The sequence below is a fragment of the Macaca nemestrina genome, chromosome 16, assembly GCF_043159975.1.
Source record: "Macaca nemestrina isolate mMacNem1 chromosome 16, mMacNem.hap1, whole genome shotgun sequence".
NCBI lineage: Eukaryota > Metazoa > Chordata > Mammalia > Primates > Cercopithecidae > Macaca > Macaca nemestrina.
In genome coordinates this window covers 92,473,028-92,499,950 of record NC_092140.1, presented here as the reverse complement: position 1 = coordinate 92,499,950, position 26,923 = coordinate 92,473,028, and the positions used below count along the sequence as shown (strand labels likewise).

At 38.5% G+C, this 26,923-nt stretch overlaps 1 protein-coding gene across 6 annotated transcripts in view; it reads left to right on the top strand.

The window, feature by feature from the left end:
* Positions 1 to 26,923, top strand: part of LOC105486013 (replication factor C subunit 3) — a 701,449-nt gene that overhangs the window by 151,310 nt on the left and 523,216 nt on the right. The window contains exon 8 of one of the 6 annotated variants that reach the window (XM_071081649.1): positions 962 to 1,136. The exons of the other annotated variants lie outside the window; for them this stretch is intronic. Coding sequence (XP_070937750.1) covers positions 962 to 1,121 — 160 coding nt within the window. The 3' untranslated portion in view covers positions 1,122 to 1,136. Of the gene's footprint in view, positions 1 to 961; positions 1,137 to 26,923 lie in introns of those variants that run through there. 6 annotated transcript variants of the gene reach the window in all.

Here is a 26,923-nt window from a genome sequence, read left to right as displayed (position 1 = left end):
GTGCTGCTCGTGACTGACAGAAGCAAAGAAGACTGTGAGAGGGAGTGACCCAGCTAAAGAAAACTTCAAGAGTTGAAGGTGCCACGTAAAACTGGTTTTTCAGTTATTTAAGTTATTGAGGTTGAATATAGGCCAGTATTAATAATTGTTAATAATTTACTGACAAATGAAGGGCTGTAAAAAGAACATATTTAGTATACTCATCCACAAATATATCCAAAAGCATATGAAATAGAATGCTTTGTATGTTACTAGAAGTGTCACATTTATTATAATAATAATTATTATAAACAAAAGGCTACCTTGAACACCATAGCCTATGAAGAAAAAAAAAAAAATCCATGAAAAGATACAAATCAAATCAATTATAAACACTTAGAAGAGTAAATGGTACTAGGATATATATGTGTGTGTGTGTGTGTGTGTGTGTGTGTGTGTGTGTGTGTATATGTATATATAAAAGACTAGAGTATATATACACACACACACACGGAGGTATATATATTATATATACATTTGAATGGAGATATATACGCACACTATGTGTATTTTCTGTCTCTATACATACACATATATATACACACACATATATATGTATATAGAGAAGCATATATATATATATATGCTTCAGTCTTTGAGAGTGTCTTACGATGAATGAAAGTTCTTATTTTAATGACATTTAAAGGCAATTTCTACCTTTATAGTTAATGCTTTTTGTCCCGTTTTAAAAAACCCTGGCATATCCCAAGGTCATAAAGATATTCTTTTATGTAGCCTTGCAAAAGTCTTATAATTTTTTCCCTCCTTCCTTCCTTCCTTCCTTCCTTCCTTCCTTCCTTCCTTCCTTCCTTCCTTCCTTCCTTCCTTCCTTCCTTCCTTCCTTCCTTCCCTCCCTCCCTCCCTCCCTCCCTCCTTCCTCCTTCTTTCCTTCCTTCCTTCCTCTCTCTCTCTCTTTTTTTAGACATAGTTTTGCTCTTGTTGTCCAGGCTGGAGTACAATGGTGCGATCTTGGCTCACTGCAGCCTCCACCTCCCGGGTTCAAGCAATTCTCCTGCTCAGCCTCCCGAGTAGCTGGGATTACAGGCATGTGCCACCACACCTGGCCGTCTTTCTTGATTTGACTTCAATTCATCAAAAATTGCTTTGGGGAATGGTAAGAAGTAGGTTCCTACACAGATACCTAACTGGCTCAGCACCAGTTATTAAAAGAACCATTGTTTTCCTATAGCCTTGCAGAGGCATTCTTGTAACAAACCAAATGTCTGCATGTGTGGGTCTATTTCTGGCCATTTTCTTCTGGCTTATTGGTCATATTTCCATCCTTGCATCATCACTGTGCTGTCTTAATTATCTTGCTTTAAGGATTTCTGGCAATGGAGGTGCTTCCACATGAGTCTTCTTCATGATTATTTTGGCTAGTCTTCTAATTTCATATTTATTTTAGAATAAGCTTATAATTTCTACTCTCAAACCTTGCTGGGATGTTTATTAGTATTACAATGAATCTATGGATTAATTTGGGGACATCTCTGCAATATTGACTCTTTTAATATTAAATACTTAAATAGAGGTATTGAATGATTTCAGGTTTTCTGCCTCCCTCCTTCTGTCTTTGACTCCTATTAGCAACAGACAAATCGCAATGCTTATGTTAATATAAAAGTCATATCTTGTCCTTCCCAATCCCCATCCTTTTCCATCATGTTCTCCTGCTCCCTCTTGATTCCCACCTGTCTCCAGCAACCATGGTTTTCTTGCTGTTCCTCAAACATTTCAGGTGTGCTCCCACCCCTGGGCCTGCATGGACTGTTTTCTCTCCACATAACACCCTTTCTCCATATTTGTGTAAGTTTCCCTCCTTCTCAAGTTTTATTCAAGTTTTTAATTTCTCCAAGTTTTTATTTAGAAATAACTCCTCTGACAAATTAGGAGGGAAAGGATATTTCTTCAATTTGAAAACAAATATCTGCTCAAAACCTTTAGTAAATACCATAGGTAATGGTGCAATAGTAAATACTTTCCATTTGAGATTGATATGAGACAAACATATCTAGTAACATTATTTATTTCAGTATTTTATTAGAAATTCTAATATAAACAATAAGGCAAGCAAAGATATTAAATTTATAAGGATTGACAACAAAGAAACAAAAGTTATTACTCACAAATCACAAAATTTTGCCTGTAGAAAACCCAAAAATTCTACAGATGAACAGTTAGAATTTAAAAATGAGTTTCCCAACATCACTTTATATATGTTGATAATATCAAATTATTTGTATTTCTGTAATTCATCAGGAATAAGTTTTAATCATAAAAAGGATACCATATACAACAACAAAAACTAATACAAAAATAAATTTAATGGCCACAAGATCTCTACACAGAAAATTATGAAACATTGTTGAGGTAAATTAAAGAATATCTAAATAGAGAAATATATCATTGTCTATTGGTCCAAATTTAATACACTTTAAAAGTGGAGAAGACAGACAAACAAAAAATAAAATCTACAAGAACAAAAGTAGGTTTGGCAAACATTAATAACAGTGATAAACCCCTAGCAAGGTTAATCAAGGAAAAAACTAAGAGAGAAGACACAATTTCCAATATCAGAAATGAAATAGGGGACTTCACCAGTGATCCCCTCAATATTAAAATGATAATAACAAAATTCTGTGAACTACTTTATGGCAATAAATTAGACAAACAAAACTGACAAGTTCCTTTAAAAACAATTTACCAACTTCCACGAAATATATACAAAAATAAATGAAAAGTCTGGATACCCCCATATCTGTTAAAGACATTGAAATTTTAATTAAAATTGTTCCCAAAGGATGGTGTTAATGGTACATTCTAAGGAACATTCAGGAAAGAAACAATGCCAATCTTCCACAGACTCTACTGATAATTACAGAAGCAGGAACAACATTTTCTTATCTGTCTAGAAGACTACCAAAGACATTTTTAAAAGAGAGACAAATGTGTCTCATGAATACAGATGCAAAAATCCTTAACAATATAAATAATCACATCCTGGAAAATATTTTTAAAAGTATTTTGAATAAAAGTAAAAGTAGAATATTTAATAAATATTCCATATTATCTGAATGTATAGTCAATTTAAAATTTTTAATAACTAGCACATTAAATTTAATAAATTGAAATATATTTAAAGTAATTAATCATTGAATATTAAAATCTATCATATGATGTCTAAAATACTTAATAATAAATATAATGAATAAAATATTTTTAAACACCTAGAATACAGTATTGTAAGTGAAGTTTATCTCAGGAAGCAAAATGTGTTTAGTATTCAAGAACCAATCAACATAATTCATTGAACAACTGATAAAGGAAATCATTATATTATTATCTCAAGAGATACAGAAAAAAACATGAAAACATTCAATTCCCATTCATGATACAAGAAAAAATACTTTCAGAAAAATCAACAATAGAATGCAAGATCCTCAATCTCATAAAGTATGTCTACAGAAATCATACAGCTACAACTATATATAATGATATAATGGTGAAATAGTTTACATTTTTATCCTAAAATCAGGAACTAGACAGGGTTTCATTCTCATCACTTCTAATCAAAATTGCCCTGGAGGTCCTTAGTAATGAAGTAAGAAGTAGAATAAATAAATAGAAAAATAAATTATATTATTACATTATTTATCATTGTATAAATTCATTATGCAGTATATAAATGTATATATGTTATATATATGCAGTATACACACACACACACACTGTCTTTATTCAGAGATCACATGGTTGTGTTGCTAGAAAATCCTGAGAGATCTGCAAAAGGAATATTAAGACTAATAAGTGAATACAGTAAGATCACAGAAGACAAATTGTACCATATGAAAATATCAATTGAATTTCTATAAACTATTCACATAAAAATATAAATGAAATTTAAAAGCATGATGTATAATAGCATTAAAAATTTAGGGCTGTGAGGAAAAAAATCAATAAATTTAACAACCACAAGGTTTCTACACTGAAAACTACAAAACATTACTAAGAACCATTTAAGAAGACTGAAATAAACAGAAACATACTTGTGGGTTGAAAGACTCAATTTTGTTAAAATATCAATTCTCTTCAAATTAGTTGAACAATTCAGTACAATCCCAATCAAAATTTAATAAGGCTTTTTGAAGTGATTAAAAAGCTGATTCTAAAATTTATATAAAAATGCAAGTGAGCTAGAAAAGTCAGAGCATTCTTGAAAAACAAGTATGAAATTGCAGCTCTTATGCTATCAGGTTGCAAGGCTTGGTATAAAGCCACAGTTATCAAGGCAGAGTGACAACAGTCTACAGAAATGAACTTACATATTTATTGTCAGTTAACTTTTCTAAAGGAAATTGAATGGGGGAAATAATTGTCTTTCAACAAATTACTCTATACATAGAGAGCAATTCTAATTAAAACCCAAATGAAATTTGATAAACTGATTCTAAGGTTTATTTCGAAGAAAAGATGCAGGAAAATAGTCAAGGACATTTAGATAGTTAAGAGTAAGTAGTAAGAATTTGTTTTATCAAATACTAAAAAATATTTTAAAGCCTTAATGACATAGTTTGATTTATGTAGACAGAAGAAATCAATGAAAAATATTAGAGAATTTCTGTAAAACTTTTATCAGAACAATAAAGAAAAGACGGTTTCAGGACAAGTAACTCTACTTGGGGAAAAAAATAGTTTGATCCCCAAGCCATACTATATATACAAATATATTCTGTAGATATCTGAATGTAAAAAAAATGGAAAAGAAATGCATTCACAAAATATAATAAGCTGTTGTAAATAAATAAGAAAGTGTCCAAAAACTTACTATAAAATAAATGAAGGTTATAAGTAAGCAGAAGAAATAGAAATAAACTATAAACAAATGAAATAAGCTCATTCTTTTCCCCCTAAAAGTTTCCATGGCCCCTGGGTTTGGTCCTAAATGATGATTAGGGATTTCCAAGCTGGGCAAGATGGAATAGGGTGAGGTAAGTTATTCCAGGGATGGTAGCCAGGATAAGCAAATGAAGCTAACAATAAAAGTACCTGGTGCTCCAAGGTGAGTACAATTAGCTATTGAGAGTTTATCCTTAGGCAATAGGGAAACATGAAGTTTCTGATGAGCAGAGGGATATTTAGATTTGTAATATTAGCAAAGCTACTCTGACAACAGCGGAATTCGAATTTGTGTATGAGGAGATGCAAATGTGGAGACTATTTGTGTGACTAGTACACTAATGCAGGTGTGATAAAGTCCTGAATTATAGCAGCAATCAGTATCGTTGAGGCTGAGAAAGGAAAGTTGCCGCTGATGAAACTCAGTGACTATAAGTGCTGAGAGCTGAAGGAGAGAAAGAGAGAGAGAGAAATTGAGGATTGCTCCCAGATTTTTCTGTGAGAGTGCCAATTGCTGAAACAGACATTCCAGGAGAAGTAAGCTTGCTAGGTTGTAAGTGATGATAATGAGTTTAGATTTGGCTGTACCTAGTCAGATGGGTAGAAACACAACTGATCGCTAAACGTGAAGGCTTTTCACCTCTCGTCTATGAAAGCAAAAAGAAGATGGTGATGAATTTGAAGTGAATCATCAATAACTTCAGTGATTTGGGGGGTAGTCCCATGACCATTATAGTGGATATGATACTTACTAAGTTAAAACTTTATGAAACTGCTAATATTGGGCCATTTTTGTTTTATAAGAAGTGACAGTTTCACAGGGTTGATCAAATAGTTTGCTGGCTTTGGGAAGAAACTTGTGAGGTATCTTCCTTAGATTTCACAAAGGAAATAAGGATTATTGTTAAGTGTTGAAAATAATGTTTTAAGAGAAATAAAATGTAACAACATGTATCATCAAAAACATCTACCTTATGTTAGTTGACTTACAAGGTGTCACTCCCCATTCTCTTGGGACAAGTTAGTGGTACCCAATTAAGCCAGTAGAGAGCTTGGACCCAGGAGGCGGTGGGGATTTATCAGGACTTGACATCCAAGAACTCTGCTAGAGGAACTGGATCCTATCACCCTTATTTCTCCTGAAACTCCATACCAATGTTCCATAGCAGTCACCATGCTGTGCAACAACTCCTGAGAATTTAAAGAAAAAGAAGAACCTGATCTAATAACTCCTGAAAATATCATTTACCTTCATGTAATTTAAACTGAGGAATTCTTCTTTGTTAGCTAAAAGAAGGAGCAAAACATTTTGGGGCTTTTCAAATAGAAAGAAAAAATACTTGAAGGAATATTATTTTTCCTGGTGACTGATGCCAGGAACATTTTGTTTTGATAAGTTCAAATCCGCCATCATTATATTAAGTCAAAATAGAGTTTTTGACTAAATTATACATTTCTCCCCTAAGCTGCTCCTGCTCTCTGAAACTGACATACTTTCAGATCAAAATTCTGTCTTTCAGATTGATACCAACATTAGTATAAACTAAATAAAGAAAAATGAAAATATATTCATGCAGCTGTTTCTGCATATCACCTTTAATCTTCCATCCACTTTAAAATATGTGCTTCTCAAAGAGGAAGAAAGAGAAAGAGAGACAGAGAGAGAGATCTATTTTTGCTTTATGTGAATATAAAAGTAATTTGTTGCCATGGCGATATATTTTTTTCCATCCTGTATGTTCCAAACACAGCCTTTGCTTCAGGTTTTGGGTAAACAGTCTCTCTCGCTGTCCTCCATTTACAATGTCATGCTCCACTGACCACTGCAGGTCAAACACAAGCTAGTCTACAAGATCAAACATCACATTTGACAGAAATTTTTACTTTTTGGTGTTTGTATCAGTATGAGCCTCTTGACAGAGTCAGGGACAGGGTATTTCAGATTCCTGAAACCCTTCATTTGGCAACTGCTAAAGTTTAGTGTTCCAATTTCCATATCTTTCTTTGCAAAAGAACCATTGCTTATGTTAACCGTATGAAATCCAACCTGGTCGATGTTTACCTACCATTACATTTGGCAGCTAGCTGGTCTACAGAGATTGTCTATAGACATGCCCAAAAGTCTGTAGACTCTTTTGTCTACTAAAAAGTTGCTACTAAATTTTAGTAGGTAGCAAAATTTTAGTTGCTTTGTAAACAAACAAAAATCAGAGGTTTACTTGTTTTCTACTTAAGGAAAATATAGCAGAAGAAATAAACAGAGCTTGGAGAGTCAATTCATAGGCCCCAAGAAATTAATTAAATCAACAATTAAGGGGAATTACCTTAAAGACACAGCAGATTAAGGAAGATGGGAAAAAAGAGGTGTGATCAGAGAACTATGTTAGTTCAGGATCTGGAGATGTACTGTCTCTTTGGTGGTGGTGGGAGGTAGGGAGGGCAGGGCAACAGGGATGGAGAAGAGAACTGAGAAAGGTGGACAGGTAGCAGCAAACACAGGCCATTGTGCAATAGGTGAGCGATTTTAGTTCTAATATTATTTAAAACAACAAACCAACATTACTGGTTAAAGCCAAGGGTCACTTATAAGTTCATCTGTATAGTCTGTTCTTAGGTAGGACAAAAGGCATGAATTCGCAGAAAAGATTATTCATAAATAAGTTAAATATTTTGTGGACATTTATGTGGGACAGGCACTATGTTAGCCTTGATAAAGGTAAATATAAAATCAACAGAATCAACTGAAAGAGGAGATAATATGTCAACATGAAAACATAGCTAATTATACAAAAGCCACATGAATTATACAGAGAGATGAGGCTTACTGCAGTTTCAAGGCAAAGAATCAGAGACCACAATTACAGCTAGCTTTTGAACAGGCTGAATTTAGAGAGATGCAAAGAAGAGGGAAAAGGAAGGCCTCTTCTCCTCTGAGTGCCCACCAGTGGATCATACACAAAAGAAAGTAGTTGAATGGAATAGAGAGTTGGACTGGACACCATGTCTTAGAGTCAAGACTGAAATAGGCTTCTTACCTTCTACTTAGAATCCTACTGGACCTGCAAAATGGACTCAAAACTTCTGTGCCCACTCAGCTAGAGGAAGGAGGACCTCAAAATGCCTTACAGATTCATTTAGGGGCAGGAAATGAAGTGAGGTAGTTACCTCTCAATAACAGGCTCGTGTTTGACAGAGCACTGACAGTGAAAAAGGAAACGTGCACCTGGTCTGGCTGTAGGCACCACCACCATGACCACCGATAAAACGGCTCAATGGATGCCAATTTCTAACAACATTCACCATGGCCCTTTCCTCTGTGAGGAATGTGGGCATCAGAGAGGCTGTGAGTTTTACTATTGATGCTCTCCTAGGTAGAGAGCAGGGATTTGGGATATTACCCTCCAAGAGTGGAGGCAGGAAGAAAGGAAAAGGGGAACAGCTGCTCTCTCTTCTCTCCCTACCCTCATTCCTGCCTAAAGGTAAGCTCTAAGGCAGTTTTTTTCCATATGCCACCTAGGTGGATCTTTGTAGTAACTGAACGATAGAAGTGTAATTGGCTCTGCGTTGCAGGTAAAATGAGACTTGGGGCTGGAGTGAAGAAATGTGCCCAAAATTAAATGACAAGAAAGTGAGGACACCCATTTTAATTCATACTCATAACTCCAAAATACATACTTTGTATACATGTACACACCAGGGAGGTCCAGCTGAAGGCAGGAAACCTATAGGAGACAGTGAGAGCTAATCTGCAAAGACTCAAAGCAAGACTGAGGAACTTAAACTTGTTTTTCAGGCACTCGGAAGCATCTGAAGCATTTGTTTTTGAGCACGGGAATGACTCAGCACAGCACTTTAACTGATTTTGGGTAAAATTCAGCCCAGAATGTGTATAACATGGGATGAAAATAAGCCATGTTGCAATTAAAAGCTGTTAACAATAATTTCAAAATAGATTTGGAGGTTATGAATGATTCATCATTATATGGCTTGCTATTGCTCACAACAAAATATCCTCAAATTTGCTGGCTTAAACCCACCGTCATTTATGACAGTTTATATATCAGCAGGATGGCTGGGCTTGGCTGGGTGGTTTTACTTTATGCCCAAGTTGCTGGGCAGCTCAGCTTCTCACTGCAGATCTGTGGGCTACATGGGATGGCTGTGCTTCATGTGCCTCTCATCTTCCTTGGCTCAACGATTTCAGAAGAGAAATGTTCTTCTCATTGTGATGGGCATGGCCCCAGACAGCAAGCCGAAACCCACAGACCTTGGAAGGTCTGGGTTTGCATATGGCTCCCTCACTGTCTCTTCCACCTCAGTTTATTGAACAGCATAAATCACTTGGCTAAACTTAAAGTTCAACTTGAAGGATCAGGGAAATATTCTCCATCCTTTTCCTGGGAGGAACTGAAAAGTCACATGTCAAAGAGTGTGACCATAAGGAAGAGTGAAGAATGGGGCTAAAAATAAAATTGTCATCGTCATCATCATGAATTACCACTGTATCAAGTACTGAGTGGTTCTGAATTTACAGGTTCTATTTGAGAGGTTATTATTTTTAGTTAAGCCCAAAGATAATAATATAGTGAGAAGAGTAAAATTTAATTTCCGACCTCTGGGGCCTTGATTTCCCTATATATAAAATGAAAAGTATCAACTAGGTAATCTGTATGGGTCCTTTGAATTCTATGATCCTAGGCTTCTAGACTCATATTCCTTTAAATGATAAACGCACAGACATGGTCAAAAGAAATTTCTGATTGAATGTATAGTATATAACAACTTAATGGAGAAATACTTAGAGAAACTGTATACAAAAATTTAGAAGAATTCCAATTATAAGTTTAAATGTCAGTTTTGATTAGAAAACATGTACTCTTCACAGGGTAATCACAACTAAGACTTTGGAGTCACCTGTCCCTAAATACATATTTAATATCAACTTTATATGAAGGAAAATATGGACAGAATATCATTATTGTGAAGCCAAATAGTTCAAAAGTTCTCTTTTAGCAAACATCCTTAGAATTTTTAAGCATTACTTGAAATAGCAGAACATTGAGAAAATACATTTGGGCAACCCCAACATGAAACTTTTTATGGCTCTGGAACCCCTCCTTCTTCCCAAACCTCTCTATATTATTGTTACTGTTATTATTATTACTATTATTATTATTATTTTAGAGACACGGTCTCACTCTGTTGCCCAGACTGGAGTGCAGTGTGACTCGACCATAGCCTACTGCAGCCTCAAACTCCTGGGCTCAAAAGATCCTCCCACCTCAGCCTGGGACTATAGGCATGCACAACCACCCCTAGCTAATTATCTTATTATTTGTAGAGATGGGATCTCACTATGTTGCCCAGGCTGGTCTCTAACTCCTGGGTTCAAGCGATCATCCTGCCTCAGCTTCCCAAAACAATGGGATGAAGGCATGGGCCACTGTGCCAGGCCCAAAGCCTCTCCTTGACAACAAGGACTGCTACTCTCGGGGATTTTCTGACATGGGTGGGGATAGGGAAGCAATGAGAAGGAAGCCCAGTGCAGGGATTATGAAGGGAGCTGCTGCTGGCAGTGCACCACTGCTTCATCAGGCTATGCTGACGGGGTCATCGCATGAAATACTGTGTCTATTAGCCACCATCTCTTCTCGTTGCAGCTATGCATTTCCTTCCATGCCCTCCTCTTGTTTCCTTCCATCATCCCTTAATTTTTATTTACTTTGTAGGAAATGTGATCTCTCAGTTGGAGTTTCAGGAGTGGATATTTTGGCCACATATGACCTTCTTGTTTATGACCCATGTCCTTTAGTTTTCCGGGACTACCATGCACTTTTAAGATTTAACTCAAACTGGGTTATGCCCATTACATATGTAAAGGGAACCCAGCATCATTTCTGTTGACTGCGGGGATTTACGGGGGTCCCAACCACTGCTGCATTCTTGCTGTCCCTTGAGCAGCTCTGCCTAGGACATGCTCTCCCCTTCCACACCATGCGGTCCTGCTGACCAGCCCCTGCCTCCTCCTTCTCTATTCTGAAGTTACACACACAGTAGGCTGGGAGTTGGGTAAATTTTACTAAAATGTTGGGAAGGTGGAGGGGCTGACTGTACATACCACACTGCAGATAATGTGACAGGAAATAGTAGACAGCTCTGTCATGAACAGTCTTTGAGCTACATTCTCTAATGGGCCTTTTTCTAGACGGTGTCTCCACTTAAGTCCTTGCTGATCTTACAAAGCTCTCCCCTCCACTGCACCTTGGTTGCCTCTCAAAAAACAACAAAAGAATCCCAGGCCTTCTAGAACAATTCACTGCAGACCTTACCCAAAATTCAATTCTAAGCTGACTTAGATATACCTGCACTATACAGGTGTATCACTTTTATATTTTATACCATATGTGTATTGTACCTTTTCTATGTTTAGATGTACCTGTACTTACTATTGTGTTACAGTTGCCTACAGTATTCAGTACAACAACATGCTGTGCAGGTTGGTAGCCTAGGAGCAATGAGCTATGCCATGCAGTCTAGGTGCATAGCGGGCTCTCCCCTCTAGGTTTGTATTAAGTGCACTCTGATATGTACACAACGATGAAACCACCTAACAATGTATCTCTCAGAACATATTCTCGCCATTAAGTAATTTATGACCATACTAAACCATGATATTTCTGTTTTAGTACTGCATACTTCAGCAGCACAAAACCTTGAAGTAACAGTATTTTCCTAATCTGGGCTCAAATGCTTTGATAGGACTGTCTTCTTCGAATATGAATGTTGCCAATGCTACATTTCACATTTTGTCATCCCCACACCACCATTCGAAGCAGGAGTAGCTACAGTCACTTTGCTTTTGTAGTTTTTTTTTCTGAAAAACATTTTTATTTCTGATACAGATACATAAGATATCTCAGACAGACGAGTGAAGGTCATTCTCAGTGAATAGAATAAGTCACCAGAGTCCATACTTAGAGGCAAAGATCCTGGGAGACTGCTGTGGAAGCAGCCCTACTTGTGCTACATCCATCTAGGCAATTAAGGGAAGAAGAATCTGGAAATGTACATTGGACCAGGCTAAAGAGGCCTGGATGACAGGCATTTGGACTTCCTTTTGTGAGTAATGGAGAGCCAATGATGATTTTTTTTAGTAGAATTTTTTTCATCTTTGTGAATTTGCTTTAGGGAGAAATCTCATGAGTAGGATGAAGTTGATGAGTATGGCCAAGAGGGAAAAGGGAGAAAGAAAAATTCATAGGAAGACGATTGCTGGAGTTCCTTTGTATACATTAAATGTGAATAATAAATACAGAATTCAAGCAGTTTCTTTTAACACCTTGGTTATTTGCTGACCATCCTTAAAGGCCTGGAAGATTATTTAACTTACTGTTTCAGTGAATTGAGGAATATCGTGTGGGTTGAAAAAGCGATAGCTATTATTCTGATTGGGTAACTCTCAAAAAAAGCAATAAGAAATTTAGGAGTTAGAAAGATCTTATTAACTAATATATCATGATAAAAATACTTTGGTAATTTCTACAGAGTATAAATTTGTTTGCAAGGGAACCAAAAGGCATATTCACACGGGTTTATGCAGGAGTGACAGAAGTGGCTATCAAGGCCCCTCAAGGCAGCCTCAGATAATATAAAGATTAAAATTCACTTTCCATTAGAACCATCTCCCACCAAATATCACAACCCTAAGGCTTCTGAATGGCGAAACTGGCTTCCAAAGAAGTGCAATTCATGCAATTCAATATGTCACCTCCTCAGTCTGGACGTCAGACTCCAAATCTGGTGTGTGTATGGGGTCAGCATTTTGGTAGAAAGGGAAGGGAGTGGGTCTTCAGAAGACTTTCACTTTCTCCCTCACACTACTTTTCTGTATTGTTTTCATTTGTTTGTATGCATCACTTGATTTACAATAAACAAATAGCAAAACAAATAAAAGAAGTCACCTCAGGTTGCAAAGTTAACCTTATTGCTTAATAGTAACCCAACGGGGGGTCTAAAATTGAGAGACTAAAAAGATAAGAGCTGTGTTATACCTCTGCTTTAACGCTGCTCAACTACTTGGAAGTGGAGGAAAGAGGAGTAGGAGCTAAGGGAAACTGTACTTAACATGGCTTCTGGAGCTTCTGTCGTTGTTCTTTGGTCTGTTGCATCTCTCTCAAAAGATCAGCTGCTTGGATGAATCAACATAAATAGTTTCACACAATTAGCAGGAAATCTGACTTACAGCCACCTTGTACCAAATTCTGCTTCAGCATCAAAGCGTGTTGGTGTAGTTCTGGTCTATGTAGCAAGCTCTAGAAAACAAGAGGAAAAGGAGAGAAGTATATTTACTAATGTGAAGGAAGGTACATTTACTAAGAACAAATATTTTCTCTAGCCCTGTGATATGTACTTCCCTTATGTTAACTAAGTAATGCTCATCAACAGCCATTGTGTAGGTAAAGAAACTCAAATTCAGAGAGGTTGGGTAATTTATCAAAAATCACACAGTAATTGAAGTCATTGTTTTTTTTAGCATCCTTCTCTTTGTGTCCAGAATCCATACTTTTCCCCATACAACATGCTACTCATTGGTTAAAGTACAATTCCTTGTGATTTATCTGAAGTGACTGGGTGTGTATATCCCAGAAAAGACAGAGCCAGGAGCTGGACACTGTATCAGCACCTCCCTTTCCTGCCAGTGCTCAGCTTGGCAAAATTATTCCTGGAGGCTGGGCTTCAGAATGATCAAGCAGTCACCAAGTAGGGGTTTTATTTATTCATTTTTATTGAATTGGTGCAATTACTCAGGCTGAGCCGTAAGTAAACATCCTGCCAGAGACACACAGGGAGGGAAGACTAATGACAATAAATTCCTAGTTCCTTTAAAGTTGTTTGATGTAATTCTGGTTGGCAGTCCAGGGAGGATGCTGTTTTCCTGTAGAGTTTTTATGATGATTGCTGTGAGTTGTTTGCCCTCGTCTCTGACTTTGCGTGCTCACTGCTCTCTAGGTTCAGAAATAACTCCATTGCTGACTTTAAAGTGAAGAAGGTAATGCCTGGAAAAATGCTGTATGAATTAAAATAACTAGATATGTTCTGTCAGCAAAACAGGAGCATTGAGTTGGTCATATGCAACTGGAAGAGGGGCAAATCCATGCCGTGGGTGGAGCCCCATCCAGATCTTATGAGAAACAAGAATGTACCTTCCTCCCCATGATTTCCTCTCCACTCCCAGCCCACACTCCACATTTCCTGCATGACTGACTTCACCTTGGTTCCAATGGCCAGGTCTCCACTGCCAGGGCCCAAAGGTTTGTGCCAATTACTGTACCTTGAGAGTTGAGATGAAAGTGCTTTTCTCCTGAATTACTTGGAAAATTGCCTCTATTTCCTTTTTCATGTTTTACTAGACTAGGCCTGGCCTTTAGCTGAGAAGGTCTAGCCCAAGTAGCCTATTACTGAATGTCTCCTGCAGCGTCATTGCCAAAATGGCCTTGTGAGGTCACTGCAGTCTATTTTAGCTGCCACAATATTATTGCTTTGAACGTTGATAGTTTCTTCCCTCTGAACAGCCCAAGCTACTTGTCAAATATGCAAAAGGGAAAATGGAGAGTACCTTGCGATAATTAGGTGTTCCCATATTTATCAACTTGGATATGCACAGTCCAGAAGTTCAGGTGTGTTTTTAATGTTGTACAATTTATGAAGAGGGTCCTTGATCCTCTTAAATAAGAGGGTCCTCATAAGGAGAGCTTACTAAGCTTTCAGATAAGACCCTACTGAAGCTATTGAAATTGACCTGATTGTTATATATGCAAATTTCTGAAGATTCAACACAGGGACAATGTACATTGAGTGCCTGTGTACTGTTTTTCTCTTCTATCATCCAGTTCTCAAAATAACCCCATGATCAAGCATTTAGCCCTCCTTTTTATGGAGGCCTGTCTCTAGACCATAATCTCTATTGGAGCCCAGAAGGCGCAATTTATTCACTGCTGTGTTGATGGGAGCAAACATAGGTCTTGCTTATCATCGGTCTTGCTTATCATGAATATTTGTTGAATTAACTCTGGCCTTCCATTGGATGTTTAACTGTTGAACTGAACAACTTGAAAACACTGAAGATCAGAAAAATGAAGTAACACGCTCAGGTCTCCAAGTTATTAAATAATGGGTCAGAATTCAGGCTAATCCCAGCCCCCTTCTATTGAGAACAGAACAGTGAAGAGCGTTTCCTGTAGATCATGTATCCTGTTTCCCTCAGCACCTCTGCGAGTGGGCACCATTAGCGACAGGTTTCCAAGCCTGTGTGCTTTTTCTACTAGGGCACGCTGTCTCCCAACTCACAAGTCTGAGTCTTCTTGGTACTGACGCAGAAGCCTTTCTCATGGCTGACAGAAATGGCAGCTCAGTGACACCCAGGTGGAAAGTGACTGATTTATTTTTGGCAGGAGAGAGGCTGGCGTAGATCATTCATCCTCTGTGACTGAGAGATAGGTGGACCCTCATGTTCTCTCTTCTCTGCCTTTGGCAGACAAAAGATGTGACAGCCCTGACTACTTGGGAAGTTAGTTTGTGATGGGGAAGGGGCTTTTCTGGAATTAGCTAAAACGTTTCTCTTGTGAAGGAAACAGTTTTCTTAAGTCCCAGTGACACAAGAGCTGAGCTAGCGGCGCATTTGTCTGGGAATTTGATAAGAAGATGAGACAGGCTAGCCAGGGGGAAAGGCAACCAAGGGGGCAAAGCTGCAGGGATTTTGGCTCATGACAAAATTTGCTAAGGGACCCGAATGCCTAAAACAAGCAAATTCCAGAGCAAGAGAATAATCAAGAATGAGGAGGAATGTGGAAGAAGGGGTAGTGGCGGCAATATAAATATTAGCCAAGTTTTCTAATACAACTGATCTTTCCATGATTTTCACTTTTAGGCCCTAAATTATCCAGGTCAATACAGATAACACTGTAAATGTTTAACTCTTCTAATCAATCCTTTTTACCTAAAAATGTATAATTGAGAGAAGAAATAGAGCAAGTCGGTTACCCTTCTTTGCTCCAACATTTTGTCTCTGATCATTAGACCAGCAGTTCAAAGCCTCATGTTTTAGTATTGAATATTCCTTTGTTTGTGAGTTGAGTCACCTTGGAAAATCCTTTTGGTCTCTGAACCTCAGCTCTTGCACCCGAGACAGTAGTGTAGGCTGTTTCCCTAGGTTTTTAGCTTGCCTTGAAGCACTAAATACCTAAATGACCTCAGACATCTTTCTTAGCTTCTCTGAACCTTAGTTTCCTTGTCTCTAAAGGGAAAATGATACCAGTGGCTACCTCTCTATGTCTGTGTAAGAATGCCATGCCCCTCGCAACACATGAAGTCTTGTGCAGAGGGCATGTCACAATAAATGTTTTCTATGGACACAACTGTGGGGCATCTTGGGGGTATTGCTCTGTTCCACAGTTGTTGCCAGTATCTATTTAAAGGATGCACTTTGAAAACTTAATATGCATATGCACGTATGCATCTGTGCCTAGGTAAATGAGAACCACTCCTGTCATTATCCTATGGTTTTACATTTCTTATCTACTTGCTTATTTTTATCAAATTGCTTGATGATGCTATTTCCCCCTAAAGAAATAAGACCCCAATGTTAGGATCTCTGTATAGAATTTCTTTTCTGTTCTTTAATATCACTCAATAATATTTATGTCATTTTGCTGTTTTCAAAGCCCTTTCAAAGACATCTCAATCACTCCACACTGCATTCCTGAATGGTACATGTTGCTGTAATTCTTCCCTCACAGATGAGGGAACTGGGGCTCAAGGAGGTAATTTATTTAGCATCCCTGGGGGTGGCAGGAAGCGTGTAAGAGGAGGCATATCTTTGTTATAAACCTAGATTTTTCAATTCCAAGGTATGTATTCTCCCCTCCTTTAAAAGGCTGTCTCCTATGAGTGCTTCCTGGTCCTCTGTGCAATCAATCTGGACTCTGCAAGGGACTGGGCTGCTCCTTAGCAAGGCAGGAGTTCAGAAACACCATCTGACTAATACGGGGACTTCACTGAGTTCCCCACTCCTCGCTGCCTCTGTTTCCCCTCGCTCTGTGCAGATTCCCAGTGCTCACCCGTCACGCGGCCCTGAGCATGGCCACATGGGACTACATAGTGAATGACATGATTGGAGTAGCCGCTCAAGGTGAGCTATTTTTAAAGTTCCTACTTTGCTGAATTATTGCAATCATTGCACCGCCATCTATGCTGTGTGGGGTTGCCCTCAGAGGGCAGAAGACCAGCAGCTAATCAGCTGTCCCTTGCTCCTTGGAAAGATTTGAGAATCATGCCATAGCAGCTAAAGAGGAACCCGCACACCAAAGGCTCGGCCTCTCTCTCGGTTTCTAACTTTGTATTCCCATCCAGGCGCGCTCCGCTCCACCGAGGCGAGGGGTCACAATACTCTCCACAGTCTCTCAAATCACTCCACAGTAATACTCTTTATAGAGCCTATTATTGTCAGTAGAAAACAATTTTGAGGCCTGTATGTGATTAGGGCAGATGGCCAGCTGGAGGCATTTGAAGAAAATATCTTTTTACACTTCCTTTTATTGAATTTGGAGAATTCGTGGTTTAATGCAGAGTTTTGCACTGCATTTCAATACAGCAAAACTTGGAAGAAAATCTCTTTTAAAGCTACAGATGGATCTTGGTAACGCTTGTTAGACATAAACCGGTAATAGTTGTTAGACATAAACCGTTTCCCTGCACTCATCACAGGCCCTTCTCTAATCACGGTAATTCTCAACTTTGATTTCATTATTTTATGAAGGAAGACAGAAGAAAAGTGAAATACAATTTAATGAGTTCTTCGCTTATCCAGTGTGTCACAAGAGAAAACTAGAGGACAAAAACCAAAAAAATTAAAATGGCGTACTGTCAAGCTTTCTAGGTGTGAGATTTTTTTGGTATCTAAAATCACTGGTTATACAATTAATACATTAGTTTCTGATAAAAATGTAGTCAACCCTCAACAGTTTCTTCTCTTTATCCCTAAACCACTCATGCATGCTGCGCATATGGTGATGAATCAGGAACTTCCCAGCGATGCATTGCTTCTCCTCTTCTATAACGAGAGGAGATTTAATAGTGTACTTTTAGATCACTTTTATCATGTCCATGAATATATTGAGTCTCCCTTTTTTCTGGAAACTTAATTACACATGTCTGAAGGGCAGAGATCGTGGGTTAAGTTTCTTCTGTCGTCTCCATGCTTTGAGTGTAGCGAGAACGGATCTCACATTTGGGAGGCAGGAGATGGGCAGAGGCTTTAAGTGTCCAAATGCTGTAACGTACAAAATACGTGGCTCATATTCAAAGACAGCTTTTTGGTCCTTTAACCTGTGGGATGAATATTACCAAAAATGGGAAGTGAGAAAAAAATCTATAGAGAAAGAGGGTCTATTTTTGCTATGGGGTACCCATAAGCTGTTGGTCTAGATAATATTTCTTCCCATCTGTAGCTGAGACTGCTAGCTACTTCCGTTTCTGCTGCCAGCTTCTCCTTAGCGCTCAGCTAGAACCTATTTCCCGGTTTCTTTTACAGTTTGATATGGCCACATAACTGAATTATAGCTAATGGAATGTGTGCAGAAGTCATATTTGTCGTATCTAGGCCTGGCATAAACATCTTCCACCCATGTTCTTCCATACTCTTTTCCCGTTTTGGCTGGCTGTGGAAGACAGGCAACAGAGAAGGCAGGGTCATGACCAGTTTGGTGCGGGGAAGGGAGCAGACAGTCCTCACTGAGCTGAGCCGCCCAGGAATATTTTGACTCATAAATGAGAAGTTTCAGCCGGTTGCAGTGGCTCACGCCTCTAATCCTAGCACTTTGGGAGGCCGAGGCTGGTGGATCACCTGAGGTCAGGAGTTTGAGACCAGCCTGGCCAACATGATAAAACCCTGTCTCTACTAAAAATACAGAAAAACTAGCTGGGTGTGGTGGCAGGTGCCTGTAATCCCAGTTACTCAGGAGGCTGAGGCAGGAGAATCGCTTGAATCCGGGAGGCAGAGGTTGCAGTGAGCCAAGATCACACCACTGCACTCTGGCCCCCTGGGCGAAAGAGCAAAACTCCGTCTCAAAAAAAAAAAAAAAAAAGGGTGAGAGAGAAGTTTCTATTATGTTGCATCATTACATGTGTGGGTGTATTTGTTACTGCAGCCTGACATCTTCTAACTACTACACCATGCACCTATTGGATCAGAATAAATCCAACTTGTAGCTGAAAACAAAGAGATCATTGGACTAGGACTTTCAGTAACATTGGAAGGCACATTATCCACAGAGACAGAACAGACAATGCTGATGTGATTTTAAAGGCCCTACCTTTGCCATAGCATTTCTCAAAACATCATTCCGTAAAACTCCAGAGCAGAAGCTGAGTGGACCGTAGAATCTGCGGAAGCTTCAGTGCTGAATTAATGATAATGGATAGAAGAGCAACACTTTAGACTTCGGCAAGAAAAGTAATATGGGGCCCAGATGAATATATGAGCTCTCTGTGATTCTTCTAGGGAATAGGAAGGGGACTTGAGAGTCGACAGTGCCAATGATATTCCTGTGTGTATATGTGTCGGTGTGACAGTGCGTGTAGGTGGGCACTCAAAACCTTAGACTTTTTTCCTTACCTTTTCTTACCACTACCTTTGTTACGAGCCCTGTTTGGTGGATGTGCCCAAGTAGATATGCTTGAGGGATGCAAGGGTTGCATGTTAATTACATCCTATGAAAGCAGAAGATAAAGAGAGTATGTATAATTATTATTTTTTGGTTCTGGAAGATGTGAGCTTTAAATCAACCAAGAGTTATGTAGCTGATATGCTTCTGTTTTACAAAAATGTCAAAGTTTTCTGCTTTCTAACTTTGTACTTTTAACCTAGAGAAAATTATAGTTTTATCTAATGCAGAAAGTAATGATTCACTGTCCTGTCTAGGTTTATTTGGCTAGTTATAAGATCTGGAGGCAATTTGAGATGTTCATTTTTATCACTGTACATAAAAATCTGATTAACAAGTACTCTTCAGTGATCTTACTGTCTTTCAGAAGCCACTCTGCTTTCTTACATTTTAAATTGCACTTTAATGTTTAAAGGAACCTGCCTTTCTTGAGGACTCTTTAAAGATGTTTGCTGGTCTGTTTATTGATGGAAAGTTCACAGGACGTACTTTTTTTCTTCTTATTCTGATTGTCTAAAGAAATAAGTGACACTTTTTTTATGTGCATGACTATGGTAAGCCTAAGAATGACCGCCTAATTCAAAAGTTACAAACAAGGCCCAGAGGGTGGTTTTTCTTTTTATTTTCTTTTTTCATTTGGGTCAAATCTTAGAAATTAATTAAATATCTGGTAGATCTGGCAACACTGTAGTCACATTTCCACCAGCAGTCATTGGCTGGACCTGAGTGGAGGCTGCTCTCTTTAGGTGGATCATGGGCTTCTCTGCAGAGTGTCTAGCACTTGTCCACAGTACACAGACCTACTGAAGTGGCTTCATTTATGTATATTTGCTGGCTCGTGTAGAGATTTTAGTTTACATCCATGGGGTTTACCTGTTAAACTGTGAATCTGTTTTTGTGTTTATAAGGGCATACAGTTGAGAAATCAATTAGTATAAATTTGTGTATCTGAAGATTTTAATCCATTAGCCATATGTTTTAGGTAGTTCAGCACCACAAAATAAAACTCTTTGCCATTCTAATTTGTAAAAGTGCATGTAAAAATTCAACATAAAATATTAACAGTGTATTAAAAGACCAAGAAGTGTTTAGTCAATGCAAGAAACATTAACATGAGAAACGTATCATTGTAATTCATTACATTAACAGATCAAAAGAGCACAAAAATCATTCAATAGTTGCTAAAAAGGAATGCCTAGCCATGATTTCAAATGACAAAAAAAACCTTTTTCCAAAGTAGCATAGAAGAATATTTCTTTAATATTATGAAAAGTATCTACCAGAAGTCAGAACTGATATCCAAATTCATGGTGAAAAGCTGGGTGTGCTCCCATTAGGTTATAAAATAAGAAAAGAAAGCCTATTATCATCGACAACATTCAATGTTGTGTGGGAAATTCTAGCTAGTGCAATAAGATGAGAAAATGAATAAATATGTATATATATAGGCAAGAATAAAATAAAATGAATTAAATAAGATGATTATGTTTAGCAAGGTGGCCGGATACCCAGATGAACTTAAAGCATCACTAGTTTTAGCATCACTAGTTTCTGTAGTGACAATAATTAATTACATGATAAATAAAAAAATCTCGTTCCCTCTAGTAATAAGAGTTTTAAAACTTTAGAAATAGGTTTTAAAAATATGGAAATATTTTAAGGAAAAAACTTAGAAGTGCCTACCAACATTAGAGGTATATGTATTTATGTTTTACTGCTCCATTACAAGTTACCACAAATTTTGTGGCTCAAAACATCACTCAATTTTTATTTCACAGTTCAGTAGATCAGAAGTCAGGGCATGGTGTAAATGGGCTGTCTGCCTTGGGTTTCACAGGGCTAACATCTAGGTGTTGGCCAGGCTGTTTTTTCCTCTGTGGCTCTGAGTTTTCTTCCAAGCACATTCAGATGATTCCCAGAATTCATATTCTTGTGATTCTTTGTCCTTTTTTTTTTTTTTTTGAGATGGAGTCTTGCTCTGTCACCCAGACTGGAGTGCAGTGGTGCAATCTTGGCTCACTACAACCTCTGCCTCCCAGATTCAGGCGATTCTCCTGCCTCAGCTTCCTGAGTAGCTGGGATTACAGACACGTGCCATCACACCCAGCTAATTTGTTTCATTTTTAGCAAAGATGGGGTTTCGTCATGTTGGCCAGGCTGGTCTCAAACTCATGAGCTCAAATGATCTGCCCGCCTCGGCCTCCCAAACTGCTGGGATTACAGGCATGAGTCACCGAGCCGGACTGGTTCTTTGTCTTCTTGATAGCTGTGAGCTCAGAGACTGTACTCAGCAACTAGAGGCTGCCCTCAGTTCCTTGTCACATGACTTCCCTCTGCTCACAACAGCAGTTTACTTCCTCAAGGCCTGCAGAGAGTGTCTGCTGCTACTTCTTGTCTCTTAAGGACTCACCTGATTAGATGAGGCCCAGCTCCAAATAATCTCCCTTTTTATTAACTCATGATCAATTGATCAGGAACTTTAACCACATCTGCAAAATCCCTTTTGCCACATACGGTAACATAATCATGGGAGTAAAATCCCATGATATGCACAAGCCTTGCCAGTATTCAAAGAATAGGGTTTATATACGGCGTGTACACTATAAGGCAGGACTCTTGGGGCCACCTTAGAATTCTGTTTGAAATATTATACCTCTTCACCAAGATTAAATAAAAGATGTCTAGTCTCTCTAAAAGAATCCATAAATTCAATGCATTTCAAATCCAAATTCCAATAGATTCTTCATGGAATTTGACAAGCTGATTCTAAATCCCATTGGGAAGACCAAAAATATAAACATAATCAAGAAAATTTTGAAAAAGAGGAAGGACTTGTCATCATGTATCAACATATTAAAAAAGTAATAGCATTCTATTGGTGTTAAGTGGAGAGGTTGATAAATAAATTGGTGAACCTAATAGTCCAAAACCAGACCAATGCATGATTATAAATTTGATATTTGTTGGTGGTATTTTTAATTAAGAGAATGAACAGCTCCATAATTTTCTTAAAGAAAATGAAAATTGGTCATAGCAAAAATATGGTTGTGGTATATAAAAAAAATCACGGAGCTTCTAACACTTGAAATTGCCTGAGTGATAAGACTGTTTTATTTATTTATTTATTTATTTATTTATTTATTTATTTATTTATGACAGGGTCTCACTCTGTCACCCAGGCTGGAGTGCAGTGGCATGATCATGGCTCACTACAACCTAGACCTCCTAGGCTCAAATGCTTCTCTCACCTCAGCGTCTCGAGTAGCTGGGACTACAAGCATGCACCACGATGCCCAGCTAATTTATTTTTTATTTATTTTAGAGCTGGAGTCTTATCATGTTTCCCAGGCTGGTCTCAAACTCCTGGGCTCAAGTGATCCTCCTGCCTTGACATCCCAAAGTGCTAGGATTACAGCAGTGAGCCACCATGCAAGCATGAGTGTTTTTTTATTTTTATTTTTATTTTTTTTTTTGTATGGTCGATTAGATTACTCATGATGGAGGTCTTACCCTGAGATTAGGGACTTTTCCCTTTTGTATATTCTTACATACTATTTTAATTTTTTTCTCTTTATCATAGGCAGCTCTGACCTTAAGATTAAATAAAATAAAGAAAAATTAAGGCTTTCTTGTTATTGGCATATCACAGTTGAGAAAACTGAAGTTCTAAGTGGCTCACCAGAAAAACAAGCCATGTGATTAGAGGGTTAGAAATTTCAGCCCCACCCTCAACTTCTGGGAAGAGAAGGGCATCAATGGCCAATGATTTAATCATAATGCCTGCATAATGAAGCCTCCATAGAAACTCTTAAACCCATGAATTTGGTGAATACATCCAGGTGCTTGCCTGGAGAGGGTATGGGAGCTCCACACCTCACCCCATACCTTGTCCTATATGGGAGCTCCACACCTCATCCCATACCTTGTCCTATCCATCTCTTCCGTTGGCTGTTTCTGAGTTATATCCTTTAAAATAAAACTATGAGTGCAAGTTTGGTGTTTTTTTAGTCATTCTAGTGAGTTATCCAAGCCGAGAGGGAGTCCCAGAAACATCTAAGTATGTAACTGGCTGCTCAGAAGTGTGAGTAGTCTAGGGTTCCCATTTGCAGCTGGCATCTGGAGTGGGGCAGTCTGTGAGACTGATCCCTTAACCTTTAGGATCATTTCTATCTGTGTAGTGAGTGTCAGACTTAAATTGAATTACAGGATACTCGATTGGTTGGAGAGTTGGTTGTTGTTGAAAAGACATAAAAATCATTATCAAAAATAATGAAGAGTCTTCTAGACGGAAAATTGTTAAATTGGCAAGTGTGAAAAATTATGCAAAATTAATATTGGCATGCAAAAATTTAAAAATTAGTAGTCAAAATAGCTACCATCAGAAAAGCTGCATCAGAATGTCACAACCAAAATATTATCTACCCATATTTTCAGTCATTATACAGTTTTCATCAAGTGTCATTGGTGTGCACAGAGCATAGCACTATTCTAATTTTTGAGAGACACACTCTCAGAAACTTATTTATTTGGTGAAAGAAACACCCTCCCACATAAAAGATGATTGATATCTACTTAAAAAAATGTCAAGACTCCTTAGCATATAACAGCTGAAGAGAATAAAATATAAAGAAGAAACTGAATTGTTAGAACTAGGACAATTTAATTTTTAATTAAAATCCTATAATATTCTGCAAATGTCTGGAATAAAAAGAAAGGACATATGCATATGCATGTATCCATATATGCACATATGTATATAAATATATACAACAAGGCATCACTCTGGAAGGACTCGTAAGAGACTGGATTAGGGAGGGGGGAAATGGTGGAAGTAGAATTCGGATGGGTAATAGAGACATGTTTCGCCCTTTTGTATCTCCTTATATACTATTTGACTATTTTTCACTTTATCATACATAGGTGTTACTTAAGATTATATAAAATAAAAAGAAATTAAAGCCTTATTAATGGTACTTCACAAATGAGGAAACTGAAGTTTCGGTTAGTTTAGTACTTATTTATGAAAGCAAGTGAAATAAATCTTCTTTCAGAGCTCCTTCTAGACTTAGCTTTCGGGCATCTAAATCATAAATCACTATTATTAAAGATCTGTATCAGCAGGGGAAAAAAACATATTTTTAGATAACAAACAGCAACACCAAAAACAGTTGTCCATGAAATTTTGATGTCTTCATAGGACAATAGGAGAGCTTAGCACTCATAAGGACATTTTCATATTCATAGGGACAGGGGGCAGAGAAATTCTAAGGAGAAAAGGGCGGGTCTCTGCCAAAACTCAGCTCTCAATCTGAAAAGCCTGAAACCCGTGACCCAAAGTGACAACTTCTCTCCCTGTTTTCCCACTTGAGTGTTGCCTTTTCCTAAACTACCCATGGCCCACCCTGCCCCCCATCCTGTGCCCATAAAGACCCCAGAATCAGCTGGCAGAGGGGAGAAGCAGCTGGACATCAGGGACTATGGTTGGACATTGGAGAGAAGCGGCTTGACTTCAGAGGGACAGCTAGATGGCATAACTTCAGAGAAGAATCAGCTGAAGATGGCTGGACTTCAGAGGAAGATTATCTACACACCTCATCCTCTTTTCAGCTCCCCTCCCCACTAAGAGCCACTTTCACTGGCAATAAAATCCCCTGCATTTCCCAGCTTCAGTTTGGTCATGTGACCTCATTTTTCCCTGATGCTGGACAAAGCTTGGGAGCCACGGGTGCAGAGGGCTGTCACACTGGCCCTTTGCCTTTCCTGGCAGAGGTCAGCCGCCTCATGCGAAAAGGCAAAGAGCCCACCGAGCTGTTAACACTGAAGCTGCCTGGGGACAGCAGAGCCAGAAGAGCACTGTCACACACCCTCTGGGGCTTTGTGAGTCGCAGGCGCCCTGCCTGGACACTGCTGCAGGACATGTATGAAATTTCCTCTTGTCAGTGTCCAAAAGAGGTTGCTCCAGCTTCTGCACTTGCTTACTTATGTGTTCCCTCCTGTGAGGGGTGGAATGTAGTGGGTCTGAGTCAGTGGAGTCTGATCCAGCCGGCGTTGAAATGGCCAGTGCTCATGCACTCCAGTTCCCATCTTGTTCGCTTACATACACTGCCTCCCACAAGGATTGAGAGCGGTGAGCTGAGTAAATGAAGCACCCCGTCGTGAGTCCCGTGAAGGGGTCAGGAAAATATCCTGCTTCAATATGAGAAAGGTGAATACTTCATTAAATATACACACAGAATATTTACTGTTCTGGCTAACTAGTCTGACTTTGGATCCAGTGCATGGAGTCTCGAAGAGACAGATCTGGTGGTTTTCACAGAGCACCTTGTAAGTTTGTCACCTTTGGTGTTTCACCTGACTTTTGTATGAACAAGTGACAGGTGTACCTACTACTCTTGGACTTGTTTTTCCTCTTTCTGTAAGATGAAAAAGAGTGCCACATGCCAGAGAAAGGGACTTTTTTCTTTACATTAGGCTAAAAATATTTATGTTTGATGTTTCTATTTTTTCAATGATAAAAGCTGAGTAAAGGCAAAAGTAGCTATATTAATTTAAGCTATGTGGCAGGTGAACCAGAAAGTATGTTGGTGGTACATTTCCATCCCTGGAGTATTTCCTGACAGGTATCAACCTATAAAAGGACCAATTTGCAATGGAAACAACAACACAGCTTTCAGAATAGCGGTATGAATGACACCATAAAATTACAACTACACGACATGCTTTCTTCTCGTAAGATTTAAAGGATTCAAATAAAAAACAACAACCCAATTTCCTTTCTTCACTTGGAACACTGAAGAAATTCCCACCAGGGCTTAAAATTCAGAAACCAAATGAGCTGCCACTATCGTAAGTGATTAAAGAACAACAACAATGACCAAATCACGGCCACAGGGATCTGCTTACTTAGCCAAAAATGAGCAAAGCGAGAAATAACCTGGCTCAAGCCATTTGCCCAAGTCATCATATCGTTTTTCCCCCAGTTGCCTGCCTTGCTGCTGTTCCCGTTTGTATCCATAACTGTTCACTGCTTCATCACCCCCTACCCCAAATCTCCCTTCCAACAATGCCCCAGTGCATTCCCAATTGTGCAAGCGTTTGGCAAATTCATTTCCAAGGAAAACAGTCTGCTGTCTTAATAAGGGCTTTGCAAATTGTGGAGAGACAAACGAATGTACGACACACTAACTGATTTTACGTCTTAAACCCCGAAAGCTCCTTTCTTATTCTACAGGCTGTCTCATCTATTGTTCATCACCAGTGCAATCTTT